Raw genomic sequence first — 19,404 nt, 5'->3', positions numbered from 1 at the left:
CTAACTAAAAGTACAAAAGTATCGGCATCAAAATGTACTTAAAGTGCCTAAAGATCATGAAAATAACCAAACCAGGAAATCACTACTTTGGAAAAGCAACATAGCAGTAGAAATTCATCATTTTACAGAGAGATGTCAAGTCCCAAAAGATGTTTTCTTTTGTTCCTGCGACATCATTAACTTGTCATAATATTATCAACTTTAGGCATCTAAGCGGCTTCATTGTGAAAAAAACACATGCATTTTGTGATATTATGTGCAATTCTACTAATATAATAGTTTTAATTTGATTTTTTTGTGGAGTCAAAATGATCATGTGAGACTGTTTGCAACGCTTAACCTTAGGCAGAATTGGTTAAGCTACAGTTAAAAGTTCAAAACAAAGTGTACTTGAGAAAATGAGTATTTATTTTTTCTGATTGGTAGATATTTCCAACAGTCCGTAAAGGCAGCACCCTCCCGATCTATCTACTACGCAGCATGCAGTGGTGCTGGGCTTTCATGGGAGAGACGGATTGATCCTTCGTTCGTTTTACAAAGAAGAACAAGCTGTACATATAAAACAAATCACGAAGAATACAATTGTAGCGTCCGTTTAAATCGTGGTCGTGTGTTAGGAGTGTAATGTGTGTGATTGGAGAGTGGTTATCTGCTCGGCTAACGTTACTTATTCTGAAATCGTTAGAGAAATATATAACAAAACCATTTTGAAATGTTTTTGCTCTATCGCGTTGAATTCTGGGCATTTCTCGCTCTGCCTTCCCTGGTCCTCCCAACTTCTCGCAGCTGCGTAAAGCTGCTATACAATATGCACACTGTTACCGGAAATGGATGTCTTACATGCCTAAAATAAAGGCATACCATGTGTGTCTAACTGAAACAATAAATATATATATATTTACACTACACGGTTTAGCTTAATAAAAGGGGTTTAACGGTAGACTACGGAACTATAAGTGATCCTCTACAGCCTTTACTGTCGTGTTATTGATCAACGCACGTCTCCAAGTGGTTTTAATTTGAAAACGCTACCCGGAAGCCGTGCGCTCTCGCGCCGTCCAGTTTGACACCGGTAGCCGCCTCACTCCCTCCATTCATTTCATTCGCGCACAGTCGCATCCCAGCAGCGAGCCCTCCCCTCCTGTTTCTCTCCGCCTGGAAAGATGGCTGCTCCGGTGGTGGCGAGAAGCTCCGGCCCGGCGCTGTGCCCGAGCTTCGCGGAGGTCTGTTCGTTTCTGGAGCGATTCGGAGCGGTGCTGGATCTGCCCGAGATGACTTTCCCGCAGATGGAGCGGTATCTGCGGGACACAACGACAGGTGAGATATCGGTAGTGAGCTGTGGCGGGGCGAAGAAGTGGTGGAAGAGCTGCGACACTCGAGAGCCGAAGGAGAAGGGGTCCAACACCATCACCACCGTGATGATGAAGATGAGGAATGCAAAAAATGTTTAGTGTGTGGCCCCGGCAGCAGCAGCATGAGATCGGGAGTTCAGTCCGCGAGCTTCTACGCGTTGTGGCACATTTTGGCCCCGGTCGGAGACAGTTTCCCCTCGAAGTAGAAACGCGGTTTTTTTTTTATCCCAAGTTTCTGAGGAGATATGTGGAGACAGGAAACCCGTAGACTGCTAACGTAAAGCTACCCCCACTCCAAATTACACACACTCTGTGTTATGTTGTGCTAAAAGTTAGGAAGAACGGATACATGCGGGAGAAAAAAAAATAATAAAAAAAACGCAAGCTAACGTTACCCAGACGGAGTTAAGTTGGAGTCAAGTGACAGATCGTCGATAGTGTTGTCAGGGCTGGTATTGATCTGTTCACGCTAAACTTGGTGGGGGAGCCATGATGCAGCACTGCCTAGTGACCACACACAGCCAACCAGCTAGCTCCGGAGCGTTGTCAGGTGTAATTTTTCACCGGCCTTGCCTCACAGCCAGTCGGGTCTGGAGTGGCATCGGTGTCCCCTGTGTTTACGTGTTGACCGTGTTGCTCACGGCGGCGATAATGTCCCTCCTTCGATCTGCGTTGTAGACAGCTGTCAACGCTGAACGATCGATGTTAGCTAAAAACAAGGGATGTTATATTTTTTTGGCCATTGGTAGAGGGTACTGTCAAATCTGCACAGGCGCAGTAGGGACTCCGGCTCTTGGCTAACTGGTTAGCATCGGAGATCCAACTGTTAGTCAAAGTGCAACACAAGAGCACTGCAGTTGTTTTACCACGTTATCGTTAGACAGAAAGAGATGATGTATACTCGCAGCTGTCGTGTTTGTAGCGTTGCTGACCGGGTTGGCCAGTCCCGCTTGATAGCGAGCTTTGTTTTCAGTTACCGTTAGTTGTGTCGCTTCATTAGCCTCCGTATACCGCCGCGTTAGAAGGAATAAAGTTGGACCTAACAGCGAATATTTCTACCGTAGTTAGCTGTAATGGTTCTCTGCCATTTCAGACTCGGGCATGAGTAACTGCGTTTTCTTTGTCGGGATTCTGAGATTGTGTCGCTGTAAAAAAAATAAAATAAGTAAACGTAGAAAACTTCAGTTTACTGTGCCAGGCAGCAGAGAGAACTGTAATTTCCTGCGAACCCGCGGGCTCCGTAACAGCCTCACACCAGACCACACATTAGAGCTGTGTTATGTTCCACCGTTAACAGTAGTAACAGTATCATGGCAGACTAAACCTAAATCATGACACAACAATGATGTCTTACGCCTTGAATAAAAATAAAAAGAACACTTAAAAAAAGATTCATTGTAAGTGTAAAAAAAATAAAACTCCCGGAAGAAGTGTGTTTTGATGCTGTCTAGATTGCAACATCCATAATGTAATCAAGCTGGTAAATATCTCATGCATTTTATATATTTTCTGCTTGCAGTGTTTTTAACAGAGCCGAGGTACCCTCAAAGTAATTTTTTAATTTGATTGAGACATCTTAATAATAAAGCATGGGGTATTAAGACCATATTGTGATACATTTTGGAATTCATATTAAAATAAAGTATTAAAACATATATATATTCTAAGTTTGGCCAACAAGAGTTTGACAGAACATTCTCATCAGACATAGATTACATTTTTTATTAGCGGCAAGAGAAGAAAGGATTTCAGCACAGAAATCCGCTCTGTATTGATAACCGACGAACGATCACTTAATATAAAATATTGGCATTAATCTTAGCTGAGCCTTTGCAATTTGGATTACACATTTTAGCTGATCAATGTGGTTTGATGAGACATAACACAAGTCTGGCGTTTGAAGATGACCTGCGATTTTTATTTAGAGATTTTAATATGAGTTTGCTCTATGGCTTTGTTTACATGTAGACGAATATCGACGCCGTTGGAGCAAAGAAGGAACATCTGATGTGAAGGTCTCCAACGTTAGAATGGAGAAATATGTAGTTTTCCTGAAAATTTCGGCGTGAGATTCTGTTGAGCACCCGTTGAAGTAGCTGGCCCTTCATTTTTCACTCCCATAGTAAACCTCTGTTTACCCATCACTGAGTGAACACCAGGAAACCTCCATAAGCGAGCACAACACCAGTTATCTTTTTTTTTTAAATATACTTTCAGTGCAGAAATGGTTGAAAACACACCATACAAGCAGCAGTCTGCTTCTATTGCTTATCTCAAGGCATTTAAATTGCACTGATAAACCGTCTCATAAACCCCCAAAGATTACAGTGCTGGATATGAATCTGAATGAATACATGTTACGCTCACGGCTGGAATCATTTCGTCTCTTTTTTTTCTTCTTCTTTTCTTCCTTTTACTTCATTCACCAGTGGTCGGCCGTTTTCCGACAGCTGCTGGAAGAAAAAGCGATGTGAAATGAAAATACTGCCGTTTGGATTGAAAAGGCATTGCTGTCAAGTTGTTAAGTGTTTTGTTACACATCTGTTTAAAAAAAACTGAGAGGCAATTTTACACATTCAGTATTATGTGGAATCTTGAATCCACTTTCTTTGCTATGTTGTCGTGAACACAGCACTGTAGCGTTTGTGATGTGATTCATCTCCAGAAGGGAAATGATCTCAAGCCGACGAAACGGAACAAAAACACAATCCTGCAGCTGGCTTTAACCTTGTGCTTAGGGGCACCTTGGCAGGATGAATGTTAGTTGCGGCTGCGATTTGTGAAAGGCTAACGTGTCTCATCCTCTTCATTGCAGTTCCTAAACCGCTTGTGGAGCTCCATGTGAAGCTGCTCAGAAAACTGGGGAGGTCTGTGACTACTGACCGCTGGGAAAAATACCTGGCTAAGGTGAGGGCCCTCTGTGTTTTGTGATGTGTTTGGCTGCAGATTCAACTTAGGCTGCACTTGATGTGATTACACGACACGACATACCGAAGAGGTCCAGTCATCAGTAAGTCTGGCTGTCTCTGGATGGAGTTAAGAGACACTTCTCATTGTCTGCACTCAATCAGAACCATTTATTGCTAAGTATGTTTTCACATACAAGGAATTTGTCATGGCGGGTGGTGCATAACATTAAACAATAAACAGTGTTAAAAATCTCAAGTGAACTGTGCAGGAAGGGCAGTGTTCTTTCGTGGGGATGCAGCTCCAGTCCCCCTGTTTGTCTTTTACTCTGATCTTTTGGTACTTTAAAGTTACTGTGAGGAACTTTTAACGGGCTGTGAAACATTCTGAAAGTAATACTGATGACTCTATACGACCTTTATAATTCAACAAGACCATCAGCAGTGTAGTTGTTCTTCATGCTTGTCATCTGTGTCACCGGATTGGGTCCCTCGCCAAGTCAGATGAAAACATACAGGTTCATCAGAAACTCCTTCAGCCCAGACTCCAGTTGGACCTCTGGCAGACCCAGATCCGGCTTCGCTGCAGCCTTGGACCTGCATTCGGAAAGCTGCGGCAGTAAGAGGAGAGTTCAGCTCCTGGCAGCATCGTCTCCTTCTCCGGCCAGGAGCAGAGCTTCGCCTCGCTGCTGGAGGCCCAGGCCATAATTCCTGGCCCGCTGGAGAGAAGGGAGGCACGGGAGAACCAGAAGACAGACGGCAGAGAACCAGAAGGACTGAGCGGGTCAGACCCTGCTGCAGTAAAATGAGAGGTTTTCTAAAAGGACTGGTGCTCAGAAACACAACCACTTTTGTCCTCGGGGAAAAGCCAAAATCAACAAAAAAAATTATAAATTCCTTGCAGTAACTTTAAGTAGAGTGAACTTCCCACACTAACTGTAGAGCTTAAATTCTGTTTCGGTGAACAGATGGAGGAGATGTATAAAACAATAATAAACCGGTCATATCAGCCCTGAGGCAGAGAACTTGTGCAAACAACCTTACATGCAGTGACATAATATATTCATTGTTTCCTGTAGGTTTGCCAAGAGTTGAACAGTACCTGGGCATGGGAGCTGGAACAGAAGGGCTACCAGGAGATGTCCATGGAGTGCAAGTCATGCATCCTCAAAGTATGACAAGCCCTGCTTTTACTCCCATGTAATGAGTGTATCTGAAAGACTGCATTAACCACATTAAACCCTGTCCGCTTTCCTGACACACATTTAATTTGTTCACCCTCCAGTATCTCTGCGAGTGTCAGTTTGATGACAACCTGAAGTTCAAGACGGCGATCAATGAGGAGGAACCGGAGAAGATGCGCCTGCAGCCCATTGGTCGGGACCAGCAGGGCCTGATGTACTGGCTTCAGCTGGACCAGGAGCAGAACATCCGTCTGTACACGGAGGAGCAGGACGATCTGGACGGATCCACTTGGAAGTGCATCGTCAGGTATTGCTGTTCTAGGGGATACATACCTCTCTTAGTCTGTCTCAGGCTGCAATCATCTGGTGTTATTGTTTTCTCTGTTTACAAAAAAAAGTACTTTACAATGCAGATCTTATTTTCTTAGAAAAGTAGTTTTTCATCATTGTGTTTGATTCGGTTTACATTGCAAATTAACACACCGACAATGTCTAAAAGGGATCAATTAGACTCATCAAGACTCCTTTGACAAAAACAGTCATTTTACCTCGCTGGACACAGGAGTTGCTGGTCCACCGCTGCCTCCATCGATTAGTCTGTTTGTGTTATTGTGTGACTTGGATGTTTTAAAGGTTTAGTTCCGATTTTCCAAAGTCATTGACTTTGGTAAATCTGAACTTGTTATTGGCTGACTCCGCCAATAACACTAACAAACTAACTGATAGAGGCAGCGGTGGACCAGCGACTCCTGTGTCCTGCAAGGTAAAAAGACTGTTTTACTGAATGGACTCTGGTGGCTTTGGAATAAACAACAGCTTCAGCTCGCTGTTAGAAATGCCCGTCTGACGGAAAGCTAAATATTCTGAATATAGTGTACACTTAAACTGGCAGATTTTACTTTAGGTGTCTAAAATACGTCCACAGCTCGACATTACTTTGCTCCCGTGCTGGTAGAAGTACATCATACAACCCCACTTCAAGACATCCAAACTATCTCGTTGGCCATATTAAAGTAGTCTTGTCACATGCGTTCTTCTGAGTGATGTCTATCCTTGCTGGACGAGTTTTGAGCCACTTATCCAAACGATCTTCTCAGGACTCGTAACGACCTGGCTGAGGCTCTGGAGCTGCTGAAGTCTCAGGTTGAACCAAAACAGAACCCGGACCAGGACCAGGACCAGAACCAGGCTGGTTCCAGAAGCACCAGCCCTACAGAGAAAGATGAAGGTATGCTGGTGACAATATGGATGGCAACGTTACAGCAGCAACTGCAGCCAAAGGATTTCTGTTAAGGCCAAACTAAATAAAGAAACGACGCCAAAAATAATCTAATGATCTGAAATGATTAGGGTTGGGTATTGTTTTTTTTCTTTTTTCGCTATTTTTAAATTATACCGGTGCATGAACGATACTTAAAAAAAAAAAAGAAGCACAACACGACGATTGACGACATTAAAGAAATACTTTTTTTATTGCCAAGGCAAAAAAAATCTTCAAATTGACCAATATATTAACTGTTTAAAGTATACTATAAAATAAATAAATACAAAACACTTGACTTCAAACTATAGCTCTAAACTTTTTGACTTTAAACTTTGAACAATACGGTATATATAAAAAAAACAGACACAAGCATCAGGTGGCCTGATAGGGACCGTGTGCAACAGAACTCCACACAGAAACGGTTGGATTCTACAAACTCTGCTTCTTTACTGGAATACCTGTCATCATTAATATAAACTCTTGAATTTGGCAAACACCAAATGAACTGAGGAACAAACGCGCCTCCTAATAATCTCACTTTGGGGTCAGCTGCGGTTTCTCCGCTCTGACGTTGACCTCCATCAGGGAAACAGACGTTTCTAGCAGGGAGTTTATAGTTCGGGAGTCTTTTCCCTCTCTAGAAACTCTGCAGCTTTCTCGTCCAGATTCCAGCGTTTAAAACAGACGTTTCCTCAACGAGTTTTGGTGGAGAAAACGGAATTGTTTTGTTGCATTTGCTGCATATCGCGTTGTTTTCGTTACCCAACCCGAGAAATTATACACTTGAAAAGTCCAATGTCACTCATCAAATTGTGCCACTGTCACCCTGCAGTAGTAATTATAATAATGTATGAACAACTTAAACTACCCAAGAGAGCAAGATTTATTGCAAACACACTGTTTCGGTGTTCGTCTTGTGTTTTGCCGACTTAGGGCATGAGGCCATTGAAAGCACCAAACCCTCCGGGACCGCCGAGGAACACACGGACAGTGAGAAGGTCAACCCTGTAATGGAGGAGGAACCCCTGACACAAGGTACCACGAGCAGAGAGATGATATGTCATAATAATCAACTTTATTTATAGAGCACTTTTCATACAAGATATGAAGCTCAAAGTGCTTTACAATAAAACTATGAAATTATACTGAGGCAAATTTATATTTAGACAATAAAATATATTGCTGAAAGAAAAACATGTAGAGACCATTATGAACGATAAAAGTAAGAAAGTTTGTAAAAAAAAACAAACATCTCATATAGCTTTGGTAAGGGTATTCCATAAATTTGGAGCAATTAGAAAGCTTTGTTGTTTGTACTTAAAGACCCAGCAGTAGAAGATCTGAGAGTTCATGAAGGATTATAAAACGGCAGCGACTCTGCAATAAAATAACCCTGTAACCTTGAAGCCATGTAACCAAACCATCAAGAGCTTTTAAAAACAAGTAAAATAACCTTAAATTATATTATTAAAGGCACTGGGAGCCAATGGAGTGTCGCTAAAACGGTGGTAACACTTTCTCTCTCTTGTTCTGGCAGTACAGTTGAGAATAAGTTGAATTATTTTCAGTTTACTGTTTCGGCAGACTGTTTTAGCACCTTTTTAAAGGATCAGAAAAGTCGTACTTTACTATTTCTTTGACGTTCTCTGTACGGGGGTTCAGAGCGTTAATAGAGCAGCAAACAACTATTTGATATGTAAATATATAGTGGATTAATAAGTAGTCGTCCTGAAACCACAAGGTAGCCGGTTTGATCCCCAGTCTCCCCATAGTTTGCATGTCAAAGTGTCCTTGAGCAAGACACTGAACCCCCAGTTGCTCCCCGGGCGCTTCTCAGCAGCCCACTGCTCCTAAATTTCTATGGATGGGTTAAATGAAGAGAGCAAATGTCATTTATGTCAAAATGAATGTAATATGACGGCGTAATAAATTTTAATCTAGCTGCCGGCCGCCGGCTCAGCCATGCAGAGGCAAACGATAAGAAAAAGGCTGCCCTGGTCACCTTACTAATGTGTGCAATAACATTTACCTCCACACTCTAGTTCTGAGTTCATCTGACGGATCTGATCATCCTTGATGTCATGACACAATTTCAATGACACATTTTTGTTTGGCAGTGGTGAAGCTGGAGGAGACGCCGCCCACCAAGCAGGAGAACACAGAGGCCGAGGTGAAAGAAGAGAAGGTCGACCGCACGTCGCCGCCCGTCTTTGACAACCGCGTGAGCACAATCACCACCGTCATCAAGTCGGAATCCAGGGACGCCGACACCCCCAAAAATGCTGTGTCGGTCGTCATGGCGCCAGGCGCGACTGCCGCAAAGCAGGAGACGAACAAGGAAGGGGAGGCGGAGCGGGCGGTCGTCAGGAACAGCCAGCTCCAGGCCAAGATGCCGCTGAAGAAGAGGGAGCTCAAGATCGCAGAGAGCTACCACGGCAACCACCTCAACAACAGTAACAACAGCAGTAGCATTATTGTTTGCAACCCGTCAGTGATCCAGACCAAGGACGCCCACGGCAAAGAGGGGAAGTTGCCCGACTCGTTGGCGCCCCCAGGTGGCCAGGCTGCCCCACAACCACAGCAGCAGCAGCTGGTGGTGGTCACTGCATCCAGGCAGGAACTGAGCAACGGGAGAGCGCTTATCCCTTTGCCGCACAAAGAGGGACAAAACGGAGTCATAGGGGTCATAGGTCAAGTCGGCGTCATAGGTCACGTGGGGGTCATCCGCAGCCCATCCGAGCGCCACAGAAACCCCGGCGCCGAGCAGCAGGAACAGAACGGGCCCAATTTAGACCAGCGGGACTCCAGAACTGAGCAGGAAGAGAAGGAGGTCAGCCGGCAGTCGGTGTTGGTAAGAAAGGGACCTGTTGAAGGGGAGGTGGCGGCAGCAGCCACCGCTCCTCCTCTTCTTTCTCCTCTTGCACCGATGGACGCTCAAACGGCCAGAAAACTACCGCCACCGCCATCCTTAAAATCTGATCCGCTTCCTGAAGCGGTAGCGAGGAAAGTAGTTTCCATTAGCCTTTCCCCACTATCTCTGTCTCTAGAAGACCCCAAAAGACAGACGGCAGGAGACCTGGGTGAAAAAAAGACTGAGGAGCAGTCAGACAGGGGGACGACAACAACTGGCAGTCGTGAACAGAAGGATGACAATGTGGACAAGAAGAGAGGAGAGCTGTCTGGACGCCCTTTGGCCGAAGGAGGTACAGTTGACCAGAAAGAGAATAAAAGCACTTTAGGAAAGTCTGATGCGGAATCTGGGAGCACCGTTCCGCTTCTGAAAGTGGACCAGCAGGATACAATGGACCACCAGGGAGACGGGGTCAACGGCGGGCTGGCTGCCCAGGTGAGGGCAAAGGACGCTGGGCTTGGATCAGGGGAGAGGAAGGGTCCCCTGGAGGAAGCCTCCTCTGAGCTCCAGAAAGAAGGAATTCGGTTGAAGATCAAGATCCCCCCCCACCGGAGAAACAAGTTACGGGGGAAGGGGGGAAAGGAGGAGGAGAAGGAGAGGGAGCAGGAGGCGGAGGAGGAGGAGGAGGACGGGAGGCTGCTGAGGAGATCTGCAAGGATTTGCCGGTATGTGTGTGATAAGATTCATGAAACTGTAAGGATTTAAAAATACACTTTGTTTATGTCTGTCTGTTGTAATCTGACAATCAATCTATTCTCTTTTTTTTCTCTTGAAGATCTGCTTTGCCAACCTGCAGGCCGAGCTCAAAGGTGGCTGAGAGCCAGAGAAAGAAACCGCAAAAAAAACAGGCACTGCCTAGCAGAACGGGGGAAGATGAGGAAGAGGAGGAGGGAGAGGGAGAAGGAGAAGGAGAAGAGGAGGGAGAAGAGGAGGGAGAAGAGGAAGAGGAGCAGAGCTCAACCGCAAAGAAAGACGGCAAAACGGAACCAGTCGGGCAAATAAGGAAACAAAGGGTAATCAGTTTCTAAATATGTCCCCTTGAGAATAAACACAAAAAACGTAGGTTCAACTTACCTTTCTTTTTTTTTGTCCGTCTCTCTCTCACTCTCTCGCTTGCTCGCTCTCTCAGGGAAAACGGAGGCATCGCCGCCCCCGATGGTCCAACATTCGCGCCAAGAGACGCAAACTGAACGACGGAGAGGAGGCGGAGGGCAGAGGGAGGAAACAGGGGGAGAGTGAGGGAGGGAGCGACTCAGAGGAATCGTTCAAGTCGGAGGAGATTCCCAGCGAGGACGCCTGCAGTCACTGTGGCCTGCCCAACCACCCCGAACTGGTGAGAGGCTGTTCTTCTGATTCAAAGTGCGCAAAGCCAGACCCATAAATAAAGAAACAACTTCTGCATGAACTGGACCGCCACAGATTCCCAAAATGCGTTCAGGCCAAAAACAATATAAAATAAATACCAAAAAACGCCTAAACAGGATTGAATTCACATAATTTTGATTTGAAAATGCCGCAAAATGTCCTATTTGAAAATCTGTAAGCAAGCAAAATGGTCTGTCAGTTTCTTTGTGAATGACATATACCTGCGTTCGTGTCCTCAGATCCTGCTGTGTGACTCCTGTGATAGCGGATACCATACTGCCTGTCTGCGGCCGCCGCTCATGCTGATTCCAGATGGACAGTGGTTCTGTCCCCCCTGCCAGCATGTAAGCTTTATATATATATACACACATATATATGTGTATGTGTGAGAGAGACAGAAAGGGGGACATATAAAGCACATTTGAGCTCTTCCTCAATCTGTCAAGTAGTCCGTGTATCAAACCAAAAGTCTACCGTGTGGTCCGTAGAGGGAGTGGATAGTTTGTAGAAAGGTTCATTGAGTTTTTCTTTCATATGACAGTTCAGTACAACAGCAGACCTCACTACACGCAGTACTAGTACAACAGTAACTTTTAAAAGTGGTTGCCAGGCTGCCAATAGCTTTTGGTTGTTGAACAAAAAAATATGGTTTCTATTTTCAGTCACCTTCTATTAGTGATTAAGATATGTTGCGTTATACAGCTCAATAATGACGATGTCACAAGTACATGTGTATGTTGTACACGCTTTGCAGTAAACGCACATTTCCTTCTTGTTTTCCGTTCAGTTGAATCCATTTGCACATGCAGTGTTGTTGCTGTTTCTGGTTCTGACTGTACCAGCAATATTTAAATATCACCGACAGTGGCGGGCCGTGGGTTTTAGACCAAGGCCTTCAATGACGTGTGTCCACATCAGGTGCGGCCTGGGGAAGAAGAAAAAAAAAAAGGGTCCCGGGAGTTCCTGTCTGACCCTTGCGTGTATTGAACACGGCGCGATGCCCACTGCACAGTGCGTTCATACACACTGTCATGTGTGGACAGCAGAGCTCACTCTGCTATACGGACGATTTCTTTGCACTATTACGGGCATGGAGGTCACACGGTGTGGACCGACCCGCGGAGCTATTTTCACCGTATAAGCGCCAAGCCCCCCGCGCCTATTCTCGAAAAAAAAGAAAGAAGTCGAAGTAGTGAAGAAGGAGTTTTTTTCTTTCTTTTTTCAGCGGACGTTTCTGAGTCAGGGAGAGCTCACGCAGCGCCTCTCTGACCCGGGATTTCCCCGCATCAACAAGAACCACACTTCGTTATAACATGACAAAACAATCCATGATTTAAAAAAAACAGCACGCAACGCCACCGCAGATGAAACACAAAAAGCAACTCACCTGATGCTGTTCACTTAAAGACAAAGTCCATCCGCCTATCCTTATTAACAACAAGTTCAGCAATGCGGTTGTACGGTTTATGGCGCTTCAGTTCCAGCAACAGGTGCCAAGGACCGGTGAGGACAGCCGAGCCTCCCGACCGCACCCCCGGAAACCTCCACGCGTTCTAGGGCAGAACATATCCGCTCGACAGCAGCAGTCGACGCCTCAAATCCACCACCAAGTCCTCTTATCTTCCACCGAGCGCCAAAACACGCAAAAAAAATGTCACAACTTCTCTAGCTTCTGCCTGAACCATTCCAGCTCCCACTGAGCTCCGCCCTGTTGACACACTGGCCAATCACAGCGCATGTTAATGGTCACGCTGGGCCACTGACCAATCACACGTCCACGCCAACTCGCAGGCCATGCATGTCAAAGAACCCGCCCTGCTTATCAAACTAACGATCTGATTGGTTGAAGTCCATGACAATCAACTACAACGTCCACTCCCTGTGTACTTTAATCTGCAAAGGCCTGCTTAAACTGCCTTGCTGGCCTAGAGACACTGGAGAGAAAAAAATCTGATTGGATGAAAGCTTCTCCTTCAAACCAGCTGCAGTCTGATGGCTGAAGACTGCAGGCTGAGCAACAGAGCTGTACAATGAGAAAATAACCTGATAGGGAAAAATAATTATAATACATGTAGTGTATTTGTGAAAAACAATTAAATTATAAAATAGCTATAACTTTGTGATTCTGTTTAGGCCAGCAGAGAAGGCTTAGAAGGCCCTGACGGCCCACCACTGATCACCGATGTAACACATTCTAAATCTATTCATTTCAGGGTGCACGTTGTGCTGGTTGCTGTCCCTTTTTTTCTTTTCTTATGTTTAAAAAGTGACACTAAATGAATTGGTTGCTTATTTCTCAAAATGGTTTCCAATGGCAACACTTGCTGTCGACACTACTTACCTACTTAGTGTACTCTGTGCTTGGGACACATTTCAGTGATGCTGGTTTACTGTTGAGTTTCGCTTTTATACAGGAGGTTTTAGAAGAGATGTTTCCTACATTTAATGTGTGTTTTTCTTGGGGGGGCGGGTTTCCTCCGATCAGAAGCTGCTGTGTGAGAAACTGGAGGAGCAGCTGCAGAACCTGGACAGTGCTCTGAAGAAAAAAGATCGAGCAGAGCGGAGGTACATACTATAACAAAAATAATTACAGGAAGGGGATGTAGTTCAAGACAACCAGTGTAAATGTGAAATAATTATGCTAATGTCAGAGAAAAAGGACTGAACTTCTGCACAAAAATAAATAAAATACAAGAGCAAAGTTGTGAGGAAAGGATTAAATAGTGTGTTTGCTCAAACCGAAGCCTATAACATTCATGTCATTGTCAAATGAGCATTTGCATTTGAAGTCCATACGACCATGCAATAAGTGAACTGTTTATTTTCTACCAAGGTCAAGACTGAACTTTGAAGTTGAATTACTTTAGTCTTTTAATTGTCTTGAAAAAAACAACCATTTAAAAGGTACCTCTTTACTGCTCATTTCACCAAAAAGATGATTGTTCATGATTGATAGATACATACTGTTCTGTAGACCCATGAGATCTGACATTGCCATGTATTACTTTGACTGATGACCAGTTATTTATTCAAAGCGTTCCACAACACAGATGATCTGGTATCTGTGGATCGACCCCGAGGGAGGTTCAGAGCTTTCATTTGGAATGTTTTGTCCGGCACTGTTAGTGGGCTCTTCTGGGAGGTTAAAATGCTCCTCAAACAGCTGCAGCACCTGCTTATATTTCTCTCTGAGACAGTGTGATAAAACACAAGTCTCCTTTCATACATAAAATAAAAACGCAGGCTCACAACTCATGACATGGCAGGACCGCACAGCTGCATCTGGTCTACATGTGTTTGCGCAAGTTAACATACATTTTGTCTTCTGCATGCATGTGCATTTAAATCCACACACACACACACGACTTTCTGGAAAAAAGCTCAAGTCAAAACGATGTGGATTGACTCTCCTCTCTCCCCATCTGTGCAGGAGGGAGCGGCTGGTGTACGTGGGAATCAGTGTGGAAAACATCATCCCTGTGAGTAAAAGAGTGTGTATATATATATATACTGTATATATGTGTGTGTGTGTAATTTGTTCTACCACATCAGTGTAAATAATAAGAATTGCCGTAATAAAATAATGAGTGAAGATGTGAAAACATGGGGGATAATGTGATTGCTTCCGTGCATCTTAAAATCCCTTTTAATATGTTTTAATGCCATTTCAATTTCATCACATTTAAAATTGAAATGTGATCGGTACCATTCTTCTCAGGGCTCTAAGGTATGACGTATCTTGGAATTATGATTGATGCATTACCTCTGATTTAAGCTTTACATTCAGCAACTGGTGAAAAGATGGAATCGTTTTTTATTTGAGAAAGAAGTTGTGCTTTTCCTTCGCGGACAAAAGGAGACTCCATGCCTGTTTTTAAAGCCCTCCTCTTGTCCATCCGTATACTTAACCATTGGCAAATTCTTATTCATAAGACCTCCATCAATTTATTGTCTTCAAATCTAGGACTTCTTCCTACTACCTGTCCTTAAAGGCTGTGCTGCTCCCTCAGCTTGCAATCCGTTACAGTCACTTGCAACTTCAGGAGCTGGTCTCATTGGTCGAATTTAAAGTGACTCCAAATGACTTGGAAGTCGGCACGTCTTGCTTATAATTCTACAACCGTGTCATACGTGCTGCTGCCTGTCTTGGCGAGGACAGCCTTGAGAAAGATCTTTTTTTTTGTCTTCTGGTTGAATAAAGGTTAGATTCTGAACGAAGAAGCTCGCAAACGTTTTGCAGTTCTAGTTCGCAAGGGAAGCCGGTGTTGACTTGTAGAACAGACTTAAACTAAACTTGACATTTTGGCCATTTGTCTAATGAATATTGGCTCATATTTTGCGATGCATTATTACAAATAATTTGTCTCAACTGTTTTTTAGGAGGGAAATGAGGGAGAAGAGGAGAAGTCTGCAAAGAAGAAAGATCCCAAAAAGAGCAAAAATCTGGGGAGGAGATCAACCAGAACCAGGAAGCACATCAGCTACAGGTGGGTGTGGCCAGATGCTGTGTCATATTTGCAAGAGCTTTCACAATAAAAACACAAATCCCAGACAGAAGCTATCAACATCTGATTTGTGTGTGTTGCAGGTTTGATGACTTTGATGATGCCATTGATGAGGCTATAGAGGAGGACATCAGGGACCTCTGCGGAGGTGAGATTTCACGCTGTTGACAAAGTGATAACCTGCAGTTAACCTTAACAATATATATGTTTATTCTGCCCTTAGACAGCAGCTCGGTAGGTTATATTGTGTGTGTGTGTGTGTGTGTGTGTGTTTTAAATTTCCCTTTTTGAAGTCACTAGCATATGAAATAAAATTACAGAACAATCTCAGCTATCTATATAATGAGGCACCATTGTCCCAAGGCACAAGTGTAAAGAGAAAATATGACTAAAGCTGAAAAATTGAATCTTGATTTTGGAAATTTTTCATATTTGTTGTGAAAGCATAACTTTACTCATGTGGTATATCGGTTTTGGTGATGGAAAATGTTTTACCAAAGGTCTTAGGTTCACAAAAGCAGTGGAATATATGAATACAATGGTAGACACATGTAATTAAATGTCTAAAACCAAATTTATTATTATATGGTGGGGATGGTGACTTTGGCTGGCTTTGAGGCCTGCTATGGTGATGTGTTGGCAGGCAGATGGACAGGGAGACTGCTGCAGCGATGCTGCATGTTGTCCTCTGGACCCTCGCAGCTCTGAATCCACTCTGTAAAATACATTAATACAAGTCTGTATGAGTTCACTGCTAGCTCCAGCTAGCTCCTTGTTAGCGAATCCTTCAGGCACTGAAGCTGCGCCATCCGTCCCCTCCAATATAGCTTTTCTCAGGACTCTGCTTGGCATCTTCTGACTCACACTGAAGCTTTGCACGCGTCATATGACACGTCCATGTCTAGATGCTCAGACGAGGAAGTGGAAACCATATCCGCCAGATTTGAAACCACATCTCTGTGATGTATTATTGCGAAGATATCATTTTATTAAAAATGTATACATCTGCCCCCGCTTGGAAGTGGGCCCCGGCCCCAAAGGGTGAAAGCTGTTTAAAAAAAAAAAAAATGCAAGCTATAAAGTCTTGTAAGATAAGTCCGATATTCGGTCATGATTCACGATGATATATACAGAGACTCGTAATCCCCCACAGCTCTAAATTCAAGGTGTCTGGTCTTCGTCTCTGTTAATTTGGTGCCAAAGTTTCCCCTTAACGTCAACTCAAACCCACTGTTCCAATGCAGGAGCGGGGCGAGGCCGAGACATTTCCGCCGTCTTGTCCGAGGAAGGAGGGAAGGGGAGCCAGCGGCCAATCAGAAGCCAGGCCCACTCTGTCAGGAACAGGAAGAGGCGGCGACTGAACGACCTGGAGAGTGACAGCACGGCGGCAGAGAGTGAGGACGAGTTCATGCTCAGCAACAGGTAACACACACACAGACAAACAAACCTTTTCCGCTCTCCCTCTGTGCTTCTTTTCCTCTCGCCTTGTTCATGCTTTAAATTTTTTTTTTTTTTAAATTGCTTACTCTCCCCTCAAAGCTCAGAGGACGAAGATTTTGCTGCGTCAGGGCCGGACGATGACGAGGTGGAAGACGAGGACGCGGGCAGCGTAGAGAGTGGGTCCCGGCCCAGACGGGCGGTGAGAGGGGCGCCCAAGCAGCGACCCAGCAAGACCCAACGCAGGGGCAGGAAGCGTCTGAAGCGGCGGCGGAGACGCTCCTCCGAGGAAGAGGAGGAGGACAGCGATGAGGAAATGGGTGAGTGCGCCGGCGAAGTGCTCTGCATCACAGTTGCAGAGTTGATCGAGATGATTTAAGAATCGCTTTCATGAAGGGAGCTTTGCACAGCTGATCGAAATGGCTTTTAGACATGAGTACTACACTTTTAGTGTTTCTATAATTTAAGGGCTCGTTTCCACATCGCATCTTTTCTTTTTTTTATTGGTAGTAGGCATTAATTAGACATTTACAGATGTTTTTCAGACACTTGACATTGTGCAGATTTTTAGATGATGCTCATTTTAGTTATACACATATAGCCTTCCACTCGGTGGTGTCCCACAGATGTTATGACAGTGTCTGACATATAAAGGTCAGGATGGAAAGACAGGAAAAAGCCTCTCCTCCATTTACTACGGTTGCATCACCAGTGCTTTTCAAAAGCCCGGAGGTTTTCAACTTGAAGCGCACAAATAGAGGTGGACGCGCTTTCTCAATGATACTGGAAAAGACGCTGGTGCTCAAAAATAAACCACGATGTGGACACGGGCCCTCTGGCATCTTTTTATTTTATAATGTTAAACTTGTCTGGTTTCAGATCCGTGAATGAGTATATGAATATTCTTTTCTTTTCTTGTAATGAGTGTTTTTACAATTTCACTACAAATTCAAACTTCAACGCAAAAGCTGTCAAGTTTTCAATCTTTTAAAGACTGCAATTAATGATAGAATATTTTTGTTGGTGATGTCTTAAAATCGCTTGCTTTGTCCAACCAAAAGATGTTAAAAACTGTGCTTGTCCTCTGTAGGCTCGGGTCAGTTCAGCGACATGACCGATAGCGAGGCCGACAAGAAGAGGCGGGGTCTGAGGCGCGGCCAGCGGCAGCAGGTCAACTACCGCGAGACATCCGAGTCGTCGGACAACTCCCGGGCCTCCACCAAGAAGGTCAAGGTTAAAGCCCGCGGCAGACCTCGCAAGGAGCATTTCTCCAGTGACTACAGCGACGGTCGGTCATCTTCTCCCAGATCACCACACTCTGAGCATGTGCACTGGGTCACGCTGATTCACATTCAGTTTAACTGGGTTTCTATTCAAGTATCATCTCTGCAGAGCTAAGATTTTGATCCTTACTCTTTCCTTTTCTTTCAGCGTCGCCTTCTTCCCGAGACACTGAGGACTACGAAGATGAGGAGAAAGATGGCCAGAGGAGAAGAGTGAACAAGAGGAGGAGAGAGGAGGAAGACCTGCGGAGAAACCGGGCGAGGCAAAAGCGGCGGAGACGCGACGACGACGACGATGACGATGACGACGACGGCGAGAGAGGGAGGCGGCTGAAACGGAAGCTTCTAGAGCGGGAGAAGACGGACAAAGACAAAGCGAGGCGGTTGAGGAGGACAGAGAGAGAGGGGGAGGAGGAGGACCCGGAGAAGATGGGCCGTGGGAAGAGGAGGGAGATGCTGTCGCTGCAGCGCCGCAAGCGGCTCGCTCAGATGCTGAAAAAGAGGCGGCCTTCGACAGACGAGTCGGACGATTCGGAGGAGTCTGAGACGTCGTCGTCGGAAGAGGATCGTCCGATCCGCAAAAGACTCAACCGCATCGACTCTGATGACGATGAAGAGGCAGGCGAGGAGGAGGAGGAGGAGGAGGAGGAAGAAGAAGATGAGGAGAAGAAGGAGGAGGAGGAGGAGGAGGAGGAGGAGGAGGAGGAGGAGGAGGAGGAGGAGGAGGAAGGGGGAAGACAGAAGAAGGGGACGATGAAGAAGTTCAGCGACACTCAGGAAAAGGGGAGGGGCCGTAGCCTGTCTCCGTCAAACAGACATCGGACCTCCAGGGGCCCGGCAAAGCCTGTGGCCGGGAGTCCCGCTGTTCCCAGGAACAGTGCGGGATCAGACGGACAGGACAGGCACAACGGACCCTCACATCAAGAGGAGGAGGAGGAAGAGGAGGAGGAGGAGGAAGAGGAGGAAGAAGAGAAGGAGGAGGTGAAGGTGGTAAAGGTGGTGAAGTTGAAGGAGGTGGAGGAAGAGGAAGAGAAGGAGGGCCAGACAGACTCATTAAACTCTGCCCAGAACAGTCCGCAGTCGTGATGGCTGTGTTTGTGTGAATAACACTTGCGTCTTTGTCTTTTTTTTTTAACTGTCAGGCCTTTCACCCCAGGAAACCTCCCTTTTTGAAAACTGGATTCCCACTGCCTCCGC

General features: G+C 45.2%; 1 protein-coding gene across 1 annotated transcript; it reads left to right on the top strand.

Annotated features, from left to right (window-relative positions):
- Window positions 1-1,163: 1,163 nt before the first annotated feature.
- Window positions 1,164-19,293, top strand: rsf1a (remodeling and spacing factor 1a; the record flags this gene model as incomplete). Its single annotated transcript, XM_079225217.1, has 18 exons — window positions 1,164-1,317; window positions 4,168-4,259; window positions 5,338-5,430; window positions 5,544-5,749; window positions 6,540-6,670; window positions 7,640-7,741; window positions 8,824-10,288; window positions 10,393-10,630; window positions 10,747-10,950; window positions 11,222-11,326; window positions 13,468-13,547; window positions 14,413-14,461; window positions 15,363-15,469; window positions 15,571-15,635; window positions 16,732-16,909; window positions 17,027-17,244; window positions 18,015-18,212; window positions 18,356-19,293. The coding sequence occupies 18 exons, from the start codon at window positions 1,164-1,166 to the stop codon at window positions 19,291-19,293; spliced, it is 4,623 nt and encodes a 1,540-aa protein (XP_079081343.1).
- Between the last annotated feature and the right edge of the window lie 111 nt (window positions 19,294-19,404).

The sequence above is a fragment of the Taurulus bubalis genome (genome assembly GCF_910589615.1).
Source record: "Taurulus bubalis genome assembly, chromosome: 10".
In the NCBI taxonomy this organism is placed as follows: domain Eukaryota; kingdom Metazoa; phylum Chordata; class Actinopteri; order Perciformes; family Cottidae; genus Taurulus; species Taurulus bubalis.
This window is presented reverse-complemented; position numbering and strand designations above follow the sequence as displayed.